General features: G+C 44.9%; 1 protein-coding gene across 1 annotated transcript in view; it reads right to left on the reverse strand.

The window, feature by feature from the left end:
• Positions 1-3,441: 3,441 nt before the first annotated feature.
• Positions 3,442-13,785, reverse strand: part of LOC144752444 (uncharacterized) — a 351,451-nt gene continuing 341,107 nt past the window's right edge. Inside the window, exon 20 of the mRNA XM_078640371.1 lies at positions 3,442-5,040. Within this exon, the coding sequence (XP_078496497.1) occupies positions 4,807-5,040 (234 nt within the window). The 3' untranslated portion in view covers positions 3,442-4,806. The remainder of the gene's footprint in view (positions 5,041-13,785) is intronic.

Raw genomic sequence — 13,785 nt, forward strand, 5'->3', positions numbered from 1 at the left:
AACTCTGCTACACATGTGTTTGGACTACGTCATGCGCACCTTACAATCTACTTTCTTCAAATTGCGAGCATCATTGATCAACAGCTTGTGGTATTCTCGTCGTGGGATCCTTTTTGATGTAACACTCCGTGTCAAGTATGTCGGAGACCACGTGACGCGAGGACTGGGAGTGTCATTTAGCAGCACAGGTTTGGGTGTGGATATCCTTCGTTTCAAGTATGTCGAAGGAAATTTTCAAATTGTTTCATTCCTGCATTGTATATTGTTTATCATTCTAGGAATCTGTCAAATGTAAGCGCATATGGTAACTCAAGCCATGTCTGTGCAAGCACTATGAGGTGGGCATTACTTTGGGGTTCATGGTGTGTAGAAATATAATGTGAGACTTTTCTCACATGTGTGGAAGATACACATCTAGCTTGTTGGTTTGTGCTGTTTGTTTTCTCTTCTACAGGGAAAGTGTTTTCTAACCACAACTCGGGTGAAACATCGTTCACCGACGTGAGCGCAGTTCAGCAGTGAACCACTCATATTCGTATTTTAGGTTTTTGTTGTTGCAATGACACAATTTTGTGCATGTTTAGTATAAGCTTAACATTTTTCTTCTACTGCACATTCAAATGTCATGATGCCTTAGGCTTATGTTTCGCTTAGTATGGAATTTCCTTTTCTCCTATGGGTGGTTTTCACATTGTTCCCTTTCACAGGGGATGGTTATGGTCAAACTTTCCTATTTCTTTTGACAGTTTGTTACTCCTACTTGGGGGAAAGTAACCTCTACAAGGGGTTTGGGACATGGGTTAGTTCCCATACGTATGTGCCTAGGTAAACTCCTATACGGGGTTGGATGTGGGATTTAATCCCTGTTACAGTTGTGCACAGTACTATACTACGTACCTTTATGGTTGGTTATATGGGTGACGACCCATTTGATTTGTTTCCCTTACTCTTGGGATTGAAGTTGCAAGGTATTTTACCTTTAGCACTAGTCTATGTTATGCTTTTGGGCATTTGTGTTGTGGGGTCTTTTACCCTTTGTGTTTTAGTGCTTTACATTACAGTATATTATACTAAATGCTACGTACTGAAATATGTTTAAAAATTATTTTTAAGGGGGATGGGGGATATTGCTATTCAAATGTATTTATCTTAACCATCCTTTCTTACTTAATGGTTCTTTCTCCTGTGATGTTTTGTCTTCATTGCTGCATCCTAGAGATTTGTACTATTATTGATTTTTCTTTGATGCTTTGTCCATTTGCTGCATCTTTGAGATTCGTTACATTATTCTACTTGTGCTTAGTTCTCTCGTTTCCTTTTTGCTTTTGTTTAAAGAAAAAGGGATAATGTTATACCCTACTTAAATGTATAACATGTACTCTAGCCCTGCTGCCTCTAGCTGCTCAGCCAGAGTGTGACTTGGCATTAGAATGTCGGTGTGCCTGTGATGCGTGGAATGCCTGGGTGTCTGAGTGGATGAGTGGTGACAGTTAGAGATGGGCTGAGCAGCTAGGGAGGCTGCTCCTGGTGGGGCTGGTACCACACTAGGCTGGCTGGAGTCTAGATTGATGTATCCTGAACTGTAGACAGAATAAAGAAGACTTAAATATACATCCTGGCTCCTGCTGTCTTTCTACATAGGACACAACACAGTCCTTAAGCACACTCGGGGTCTGGTGAAATGTCATGCCCCAAAACCACCTTCCCAGGTGTCCCGCGGAAACTTTATGTAGCCCTTACTGTTTTGTCGGGACCAGTGGTTGTGTGGTGCCTTACGGACTGAATAGGTTCACCCATTTATATGACTTTTATTTTAGTACAGTGGGTTTTACAGGCTTTGAGAAGGTTGTGCTTTTGCTGGAAACATTTTCTATTTGTAGTCAGGCAATGACGTTGTAACGTCGTGGAGAAATTCCAAAAGGTGGTGGAAAAAGGTGGGGGTTCATCTGGTTCACGAGGAGGGGCAAGTGATAACATTACATAGTCAGAGAAGGAGTCTTTAGTTATGGAGCTGACGGTGGTGAAGGATTAACTGGTGTCATTTTAAAGTGAAGCAAAAAAGCAGTGGGGGAGAAAAAGCTGGAGCTAATGAAAGAACAGAGGCTCCTAAAGTAATCAAACAACAATGCAATCAAACAACAATACAAATCAGTAACACTTCCCCCTCAGATCCAGAGAGAGAAGCGTGCCACCACAAACATATTTTGGTGTTAGCCAGTGCATGGCATCCAAGCAGAGTGAGGAAACTGTAGACAATTAACATCGAGCCATTGTATACCCCTGTAAACCCCCATGAATATTCACATACCAATCATCTCCAGGACCTACCTCCTGTTCTGCAACTGGCTCCTTAAGTTCCTGCTGTAGTTGAACCTCCACCAAGTCCCATTCCATTCTGCCCCCTTTATCAGCCATGTTAAACACCAATCTATGTCTCACCCCACATTCCGCTCGTCAACCTCTTTAGCACTGTACATTTCTTCGCCACAGCCAAGCCCAGCTCCAATACTTTTTCTGGGGCATATTACCAAGCACGGAGTTAAAATTATCGCCGCTTTAGCGCCAGAAAACTGCAGCTAAAGCAGCGATAATGGGCTTGATAATATGCCCTGGAGAATTCCAATAGAAGCCCATGTTGGCACCAAAATATGGGCTTCTATTGGAACTCTCAAGGGCATATTATCAATCCCATTATCGCCACTTTAGCGGCAGTTTTCTGCCGCTAAAACGGTGATAATTTTTGCGCCGTTTCTTGATAATATGCCCCTTAGTGTGTTTAGCTTGAGTCACCAGGGCCAAAAGACATAGCTGAATGGGCGGCAGTAGTGGCATCTCAGTCAGAACCCCCAGTACCTGGATTACTTCACCCCAGAAAGCACCCACACCCGGACATGAACACCACATATGAATATAAGTCCCAACAGCTGATCTGTGTCTGGGGCAATGCTCCTATTTGGATGAATTAATCTGTGTAGCCATTGAAGCGTGATATAATCCCTGTGTACACACTTCTAACGTATCAGCTTCAAACGCGTATTATGGATCACCATTATTAATCAGATTTTTTAAATCTAATGTTATAAAGGTAGCATATGAAAATACATTATAGAAACTATATAAATAAATGCAGAAAATATAAAACAAAAAAATAAACAACTAATAGCAATTTCTACTTACAAACAAACATGAACGTAAATTCACTACAAATGTCAGGGGTAGTGGAAATGACTTAACACCCTCCCCCCCATCCAATGGCAGCATAGGTAGTGACATCATATGATCTTTGACACTGAATCCTCTCAAGAAATGATATCACACGACCTTGATAATAAATCCAACACCATAATTGACACTGAGACATTAAGAACCCCTCTTGCACAGAATAATATAACATAAGTTACTAACACAAAAAATGTACGTTTTCTATACAACATGTACATTAAATAGGGAGCTAACACTTTAGGAATATTGCACATTTCTCTATTTGACTGCATGAAAAATAATGTGTTTGATTCATGAAGAAATAGTGGGATTTCCAAATTATATTACAATCTGTCAAGATTTACCGGTTCCTCTGGTGTAGACTCAATAGCCCAAGAACGTAATGTAATGGAAAATTACAGAGAGAGCCTCATACAAAATAGTGGTTTGTCCACTTGTAGTAATTAATGCAGACCATATTTTGAATGTAAATTATGTTATTAACTTTACTTATTCTTTATCACTATTAATAAATGCCAATCACAAAGGTGAAGTTTGTATTCAAATACATCTTACATGGTTTTTTTACAGTAATTATAAATCCGGAGAAAATTGTTTGAATTGTATGTCATTTTAAATTGAACTTAACCAAATGTTTAATGTTCCAGGTCGAAATGGGAGCTGCAGAAAACAAACAGTGCTCATAATGTTCACCTTCTGTTCTTGGCATTGCCTTTGCAATCACTGAAGCCAGGGGTCGCAAGGGTCAAACTGAGGGTCGCATGTGCGACCCTTGGCAGCCCTCAAATGATGTCCATGCAAACATATTGTCCGGCACTTAATTACACCATCAAGATCTTGTTCCCAGATATGTGCTACTGCAATTAGACTAGTAATTTAAAACAACCCTACTGCAGTTGGGAAGAGAGTATGGCTAGATCTGGGAATGTGTAATAGGTCACAGTAATAAAGATTGATACTTCTGCATACAATTAGATTTTTCAGTCCACATTTCCTGTGTCTCTTTTGGTAGCAGGTACCTTTGAAGTCTCTATTTTCTCATTAAACCAGTATGAAAAATGTTGATGGTGGTGGGTGGGGGGGATCCAGTGAAGTGTTAAAAGCAGAGTCAATGAACTCAATTGTGGTATGAAATGGAAGCCTGGGATTTGGGGATCACGGAAGGTGTGGTGTGGGACAGTGGAAGGCGTTCAGGCATGTGGTTCAAGCAAGGCAGTTGGGAATGGACTGTGATTAGCTCTGTAAACAAGAGTTATGGATTGTTATCACTCATGCGGTGATAGTACACTTCTCAGATACAGTATTGCATGGGTTAATGATATTTCAGACAGTGATCTGAATTCTGAGCAGGTTAAAATGCAAGTGACAAGAAAATTCCAGTCTTGATCAAAATAAGAAATGCCTGTCAACTTCTTAATTTTTGTCACCAACATACATTGACTGAGATATGTCTGTTTTAATAGTTTAACAGACTAAACTCTCTTTCTCCACCCTCTATTTGCCTTATTGGAATAAATAGGAGTATATGCATGAACTACAGGGCTGGAACAATGGTGCTTTCAGTCAAAGGCTCTCTGTCATGACTTAATACTTAAAGAAGCCTTGTGCATTGCCATTCTTCATCATGCCATACACGGTAGGGATACTTTTCTGGCTCATCTTGTCACTGTCCGTTTGCCTCCACCGGGGCTCAATCACCAGGCTGCTGCATGTCACTCGCACTCCATACCATCCTTTCCAGTACCTGGAGTCTTTTCCACCATGCTGGAATTTGATGTATCGCACACCAGGACCATAGCTCTGGAATGTGTGGGTCATCTACAAATGAAGCAGTAGGAAATTATCAAGTGAGAACGGGTCGAAGAAGCAAAGCAAGGACTCTGATATATGTCTGGAACTGGATGACTTAAATCTATTTCTGATGTTCATTGAACCTGCATGGTCTGGGGGCCCTTGCATGTTGTGGGTGGGCTCTTACAGACGAGAGAATTAAGGCAATAGGAAAGGATGAACACAAAAAGTGGATTAACCTTGGATTCTTTAAAGTAAGTGCTCAACAATTCCAGATTTACAGGATCATGACCGATTATATAATTATTTATTATATAGATTAATTGCAAGCAAATATTTTTCAGGTGGATAGTCTGGAAAACAACTAACTTGGCGACAGCAAGCTTAGAACAACACTAGATGCCTCATAATTAGGAGAAACAACTAGAAATATACATTTAACAGGACATCAGATTTGATTGTCCTAAAGCATTGTGGGCTGAAAAACACAACATAATGATATTTTTTTAATTCAAATGAATGACTAGGTTTAGGTATTTAAAGCCATTACAAATACGAAACATATAAAGGTTAAAAACTGCAACTGTGTCAATGACTTATGGAGGCTGCCGTGGCACATCTGAATCAAGACAGTACATAACAAAATATATATGTTAAAGGAAAGGACTGACATGATTAGTCATGTGTTTTTTAATGTGAGGACCTGATGGCACTGGAACGAAGAAGGATCTAATGCTCATCACTATGTAGGTTGTACATTTTCACTTTCATATGCTTTGTATTTGTAATGCTTTCAAATGACCACACCATATACTTATTCATTAAAATATCTTTATTGGTGAGGATCCACAAACAATGCTGCGCACAAGGACCATGCTTTTTTGTGAAATGTTGACCTTTCTATTGGTCAGTGTATGCATGTAAATGTGCATTTACTTATTTAAATATATTTAAAAGGAGCATATAACCTTTCAATACATCTCTCACTCAGTTGACCTGTTTTAACAGAATTCACCCCAACATAGTTATTTGCTCCCCGAAACAGAAATAGATCAGTTAACTTGTCTGGAAACACCTTCCTTTAGCTGAAAACAAGTGGAGAAGGTGCATCAGCAATCTCGGGGACCGATTGTTAGGTCCAAGGTCAAAGCTTCAAAGCTTTCCTCTGATGAGGAGAGGGTTGAAACTTACAGAATAGCAAGCAAAGGAGCTGCAGATATTTCCGTCTGAAGGTCACTGGGCCCTAGTCTCTGTCAAGAATCAGATGATGTTTCCAATCAGAATATACGATGTATCCCCAACTATGCACATTATCCTATTTAGTATGTTTTCCTAGCAACACAGCTATAAGTTCAGCCAGGGCTTGCTTGAGAGCTCGGAACCCATATAAGGATTAGATAATATCAAGTATATGTACTCAAATATGTTTAAAGAGGTACATATGCAGATATTCCAAAGTCACTGATGTAACAAATCTACTGTGCACCCAACTTTAAGTCCAAGTACCGATTATCTCATAAATGTTTTGTGTACTTAGGTGTGCAAACACAAGCTAAGCCCATGGTTTTTACAAACATATCAAACACAAGGAGATGATGGACGGAGCGCTGAAACTTTTCAGACACTCGCCCTGTCACAGATCTGGGTTGAATCCATCATCATTCTGTTACAAACATATGCCTTGCACAATGCTGAGTTCTTTCCCTGCTGCTTCGAGGTAGACAAGGCTACCAGTTGAAAGTTGCAGAAACAAGAATCCTAGGGTGAATCAATAAAACTGACATTGAGGAGGATTTGATTATATATTTTCAGAAAGGAAAATGTTGCTGAATAAATGTATTCAAAATGAGAAACACACCTGTAATAATAATAATAATATTTGTAGAGAGCTTGGTTACTCCAACTGCAGCGTCTCCGTTCTGTAGGAGCTATACCATACATATCTGACAAAAAAGGAGAGGATTAAATTACAGTATTAACCTCACGTTAGATAGCGGACAGCAACCAAGGCCATTCAGATTAAAATGACTGAAATAGGCAGGTTTTCAGGTTTTTTTCCGAAAGGTTGTTTCTGACAACTCAGGCCTGTGATAAAATGGTAACATGTTCCATAATCTCGATGCTAGAAACCCAAAGGGGCAGTCACCCATCTGGGTTCAATTCTCACCATGAGGGCTTCCGCCAACCTGGCAATGGTTGACCTGAGGCTTTGGCCATGCTGGTACAGTTTCATCAGAGAAGACAGATACCGGGTGGCGTTGCCATTAAACGTTATGTGATTTGAAGGAAATTATTTTGCTCTTAAGGAAGCCAGTGCAACTTGCCCAAGGCCAGGCACATAGGCGCACGTCTGGGGACATTTAACAATAGCTGTGCTGCCTCATGTTGGATTCTCTACAGCTTTTGCAGTCTGTCTAGTGAGGCCCTGATGTATAATACGTTGCAATATTCGAGTTTGGATATCATCAGGGCATGCACAATAGTTTTCTTGGCGGCTATGGGGAGGAGATCGATGTTCTTCCTCAGACTCTTAACTGTGATAAAACATTTACCAGCTACACAAGCGATCAGGTTATCAAATATCAAAGCTACAATCAAACAAGACCCCCAAGTTTTCAACTTTAGCCATGTGGGCTGGAGTGGGCCCCAAAGCATCCAGCCACCAAGTAGAGGACCAAACAGGAGGAATTTTACAAACAATAAGGATCTCTGTTTTATCGCCATTGAGCTTGAGGCAGCTCCTAACCATCCATTCTGCCAGTTCGAACAGGTAAGATCTAAATTGGTCAGCTGCACCTTCCTCATCCTCTGAGAGGGTGACAATAAACTCTGTGTTATCAGCAAGACACAATGGTAGGAAAGACATTTGTTATGCATAGCACCATGAAAAACACTAAAACAAAGCTCAAATGGGCTGCAAATTGAGAATAAATTGAATCAATTTAACTGTGTAAAACCTCTGAAAATCTAAACAACATATAGTAGTTGAGTCCAGAAATGTATAATAAAATGGATATTTTTATCACATTAATCAAAAGCTAAACTCAGCAACAATTAAGCCTAAGATTTTACATATTCAGATCATGCGGCTAAATATCAGGCTGTGTAGGTTGGCAAACACTAGGTGTATTAAGAACTCCTTATGACATTATGAGATGTATGTACGCGAAAGCATGAATAGATACCCTGTAAAATGAAGAGAAGCACAATTTTATCACTAAAAATTCAGAGAGTACCTTGGGAACCAACACATGTTTGGGGCTAGGGAGTTTAGATACATACCATAGGCAAACTCCTAGAAGAAACCTTGATACTGGCAGACACTCTTGACCGGGGTCGTTGTCTATGTTGTATTTATATTTCCTTTAGCATAATCTCTGTAGCTGTCCCCCTGTGCCTGTTCCGCCGTTTTTGCACAGTATATTGTTGTTTCTGCTGTATTTGTATTTGTATTTCCTTTAGCATAATCTTTGTTGTCCCCCCGTGCCTTGCCCGCCCCGCTCCCCGCTTCCCGCCGCCGTCCACGCGGCCACGCCCCCTTTTTTGTTCTGTGCCCTCCCCGCTCCCGCCTCCCAGCTGCTCCTCCCTCCCACTTAGCCTTAAATGGCGACCGCGCGGACGCGCAGCGGTCACGCACAGCGGACGCGCCGATTGTGCGCCAAAGGCAAGCCCGTCTGCGCCCGGACCACGCCCAGCGCCAAGACCCCTGGCCCCCACCGATGCAAGACGACCCGACATACCTACGACGCCGCCGCCCTCAACGCACTCAATGCCGGCGGAACCCCACCTGCTGCCGGGCCGCCCCGAAACGAATTCACGGACCCTTCACCTGCAGAACCTGCAAGTTCACCTGCCTCCGAACTCGCACCGCGCCCACCAAGCCATACACCAGCAGCAACCTCAAGTGCATTCTGCTCAACACCCGCTCCGTCCACAGACACGCCGTGGAACTCTGGAACCTCCTCGACACCACTTCACCAGACATCGCCTTCCTCACGGAAACCTGGATGAACGCCTCCTCAGCCCCTGACATCGCCATCGCCATCCCGGACGGGTACAAGATCATCAGGAGGGACCGCGGCAACCAGACCGGAGGAGGCATCGCCATCGTCCACAAGAACACCATCCGCATCACGATCGACTCCAACGACACCTTCGCCGCCGCTGAACACCTCCACTTCCAGATTCACACCGACCCGAAGATGACCCTCAGAGGCACCCTCATCTACAGACCCCCGGGACCACGCACACAATTCAGCGAAGACATCACGGACTTCATCAGCCCACACGCCCTCCCCTCCGCCGACTACATCCTCCTAGGGGACCTCAACTTCCACCTGGAGAACATCAAGGACCGCAACACCGTTGCCCTGCTGGACAACCTCGCCAACCTCGGACTCAAGCAACTGGTCAACACCCCCACCCACTACGCCGGCCACATGCTTGATCCCATCTTCTCATCCAGCAAGCACATCACCTTCAGCCACTCCACCGGACTCCACTGGACCGACCACAGCTGCGTCCACTTCAGCTTCAGAAAAACCACAACCCACCACCACCCGCAACAGGTCCCTCACAGAAGCTGGAGCAAGATCACCGCCGACCAGCTCACCACCTCCCTTAGCCAGAACCCACCCGCCAGCACAACGGACCCCAACGAAGCAGCCCGCAACTTCACGCAGTGGCTGACTGCCTGCGCCGACGACCTCGCACCACTGAAGAACCCTCCCAGCAGGCCCAGGAGCAAGAAGGCCCCCTGGTTCACCGACGAACTCAAAGACTCCAAGAAGACCTGCCGCACCCTTGAAAAAGCCTGGCTCCTCAACCAGACCGCTGACAACATAACCGCCCTCAAACACGCCACCCACAAGCACCACCAGCTCATCCGCACCACCAAGAAGAAATCACTGAAGTAACGACTGGACTTCAACGCCCACGACAGCAAGGAACTCTTCAGCATCGTCAAGGAGTTCTCCAACCCCAGCACTGGCAACAACGACATCACTCCCTCACAGGAGCTCTGCGACTCCCTCCCCTCGTTCTTCCACCGCAACATTGCCGACATCCACAACAGTTTCGGCGTACCATCCACGCACCCAACCGTCGAACCAACGCACCCCACCGCCACCCTCCGCACCTGGACCACGGTGACCACCGAAGACTCAGCCCGCACGATGAACACCATCCACTCTGTATCTCCAACCGACCCCTGCCCCCACCACATCTTCAACAAGGCCGACTCCACCATCGCACCCCAACTCCGGGACGTCATCAACACCTCCTTCAACACCGCCACCTTCCCGGAGAGCTGGAAGCATGCCGAGCTCAGCGCCCTACTGAAGAAACCAACAGCAGACCCCACCGACCTCAAAAACTTCCGCCCCATCTCGCTTCTTCCTTTTCCTGCCAAAGTCATCGAGAAGATCGTCAACAGACAGCTTGCCGCCTTCCTCGAGACGAACGGATCCCTCGACCCCTCGCAGTCCGGTTTCAGAGCCAACCACAGCACCGAGACCGCCCTCATCGCCGCCACCGACGACATCCGAGCCCTGCTCGACAACGGGGAAACAGTGGCACTCATCCTCCTGGACCTCTCCGCAGCGTTCGACACTGTCTGCTACCGCACCCTAGTCCAACGTGTCAGCAACACCGGCATCCAAGAGAAGGCACTGGAGTGGATCATCTCGTTCCTCGCCGGAAGAACACAGAGAGTCCGCCTCCCCCGTTTCGTTCCGAGGCCACCGAAGTCATCTGCGGCGTCCCGCAAGGATCATCACTCAGCCCCACCCTCTTCAACATCTACATGAGACCCCTTGCTACCATCGCACGCTAACACAACCTCAACATCATCTCCTACGCCGACGAAACCCAGCTGATCCTCTCCCTCACCAGAGACCCCGACACCGCCAGAACCAGCCTACACGAAGGGATGAAAGACGTCGCCGAGTGGATGAAGAACAGCCGCCTGAAACTGAACTCAGACAAGACGGAAGTCCTCATCCTGGGACCATCACCCTCCGCATGGGACGACTCCTGGTGGCCCCCAGCCCTGGGCACCGCCCCCAAGCCAACAGACCACGCACGCAACCTGGGCTTCATCCTGGACTCCTCCCTCTCGATGACCAGACAAGTCAACGCCGTCTCCTCATCATGCTTTCACACCCTCCGCATGCTTCGCAAGATCTTCCGATGGATCCCGACAGAAACCAGGAAGACGGTCACCCAGGCCCTCGTCACCAGCCGACTGGACTACGGAAACACCCTCTACGCCGGAACCACAGCCAAGCTACAGAAAAGACTCCAACGCATCCAGAACGCCTCCGCCCGACTCATCCTGGACATACCCCGACGCAGCCACATCTCCAGCCACCTGAGGAACCTGCACTGGCTCCCCGTCAACAAGAGGATCACGTTCAGGCTCCTCACCCACGCACACAAGTCTCTCCACGACCTGGGCCCCAAGTACCTCAACGGCCGCCTGACCTTCTACACGCCCACCCGCCAGCTACGGTCTACTAGCCTCGCCCTCGCCGCCGTACCACGCATCCAAAGAGCCACCGCCGGAGGCAGATCCTTCTCCTACCTGGCGGCCAAGACATGGAACTCCCTGCCCATCCACCTTCGGCTGACCCAGGACCACCTCGCCTTCAGGAGACAACTCAAGACCTGGTTGTTCGAGCAGTAGCGGACCCCTTCCCCCAAGCGCCTTGAGACCCTTCCGGGTAAGTAGTGCGCTATACAAGTGGTTTGATTGATTGATTGATTGATTGATTGACCATAACTGACTTATTGAGGACCCAGCAATGAATTGTCCATCATAAAAACAGACCTGCGCTGCATGATAAATGTATTATAAAGCAACAAATGTCCTGTGGGACTAAATTCACAGAGGAACCTTGTGTGTGTATCTAAAGTACCCGATCCAATTGTTCATATACATTTTGATTCAATAATGAAAACACTAAGTCATAAATACAGTTCACTCTATTTTCTGTTTAAACAATTTCTTATTCAGCCTTATACAGAGCAAGGTGTAAAATATACAATGTGATCATAGTGCAGATGACTTAGGGCCATATGTATCAAGCAAATTCGCATTCGCAAAGGCCGAAATTCGGCCTTTGCGAATGCTAATTTGCTAAATGGTATGTATGAAACATTTTTGCAGCAAAATAAGGAATCGCAAAATTTGCCATTCCTTATTTTGCGATTGCACTTAAGGAATCGCAAATTTTGCGATTTCTTAAATGCAATGTATCAAAGAAAAAATAATTCAAAAATGCCCATAAGGATTCGCAAATTACCACCAACGTCTAGTTGGTGGTAAGTTGCGAATTCTGTAACAAAATTTTTTTTAAATCCAAAGGTGCCATATGACGCTCATTCCTGCCCTTAGGGCATGTATGTGCGCCATATGCCCCCACATGTCATTTTCAGGGGTGCAGCAGGGTGTTCTTGAGACACCCCTGCACCCTTGAAAATATTCCTAAATTGCGATTAGCAAATTGCTAATCGCAAATTTCCCCTTCATTCCTATGGGCCTCCTGGCCCATAGAAATGAATGGGAAATTTGCGATTAGCAATTTGCTAATCGCAATTTAGGAATGTTAAGGAATCGCTAAAAAGAAGCGATTTCCTACATACATACCATTTTGCGATTTCTAAATAGCGATTCCTTAAAAATCGCTATTTAGAATTCGCAAAACGGAACCATGATACATATGGCCCTTAGTGCTCAATTCGTGACCATATTTACAAAATGCATCTACCAAGGCACTTCATAAGCCCAAATGGTTGAGCATTAACTTAAGATAATTTGATACAGAGATAGTGTTTCATTATGTCTACAATATCTTGTGGCAATATATAGCCATTAAGAAACCAAAAGGGAGGGTTGTCCACATTTCAACCTGGAATGAATATAAGGATCTCCTAAGGACATTGTCACCTGACCAACACACCACCTTGTCCGTGAGTGCCAGGGTACTTCCTGAATGCATCACCTGAAAGTCAAAAGGGCTAAGCAATATACTCTCGACTTCTGGTTCTCAAAATGCCTTCCATGCTCTGGTGGAGCAGCGTGTTCGACAGGTCAAATCGCCTGTGTATTTACAGAACATCTCCTCTATCCAACACCAGTATGGCTCAGAAAGTCATGGTATGAAAAAAGGTCAATTTAAGCCACAAACCTATGTCATGAAGTGGATGCTGAGTTGTGTTGATTTTTAGTAAGCAATATTTTATCAGTATTATATATATATATATATATATATATATTTAACACTCATACATGTTTTTATAACACTCACAGGATGATGTCAGTTGAGATGTCATCAGTGATGTCACTGACCATGTCATGAGTGATGTAATATTAATATGTGAGGTCATAAGCAGTGCATTGCAGTGGCGCGAGTTATAGTTAACTCGGGTAACTATAACGGCTGAATTTCTCTGGTTTAGTATGAGTAAAATCTGACCCTTATTATAACGTCCCTGTAACCTTTGTTTTTTTAGTCAATTTCTAAGTTTTTTTTAACTCTATTTGCTAACTATAGCATCCCTGTAACCTTTGTTTTTTTAGTGAAGAAAGGGATTGGTATGCTCCGACCCGCCTCGGACTGAAGTGAAGAGACAGGGCTGCTGCCTGGATCAGCTCGTCACTATACGAGGAGCCGGGAATCATTGTATCCCGACTCGCGGCCCGCTCGGAGTCCCCAGGAGAGGCTGGAACGTAAACGGGGACCCGATGAAGTCTGGGGACAGCATTTTAAA

This window comes from Lissotriton helveticus, chromosome 5_1 (genome assembly GCF_964261635.1).
Source record: "Lissotriton helveticus chromosome 5_1, aLisHel1.1, whole genome shotgun sequence".
NCBI classification, from domain to species: Eukaryota; Metazoa; Chordata; class Amphibia; order Caudata; family Salamandridae; genus Lissotriton; species Lissotriton helveticus.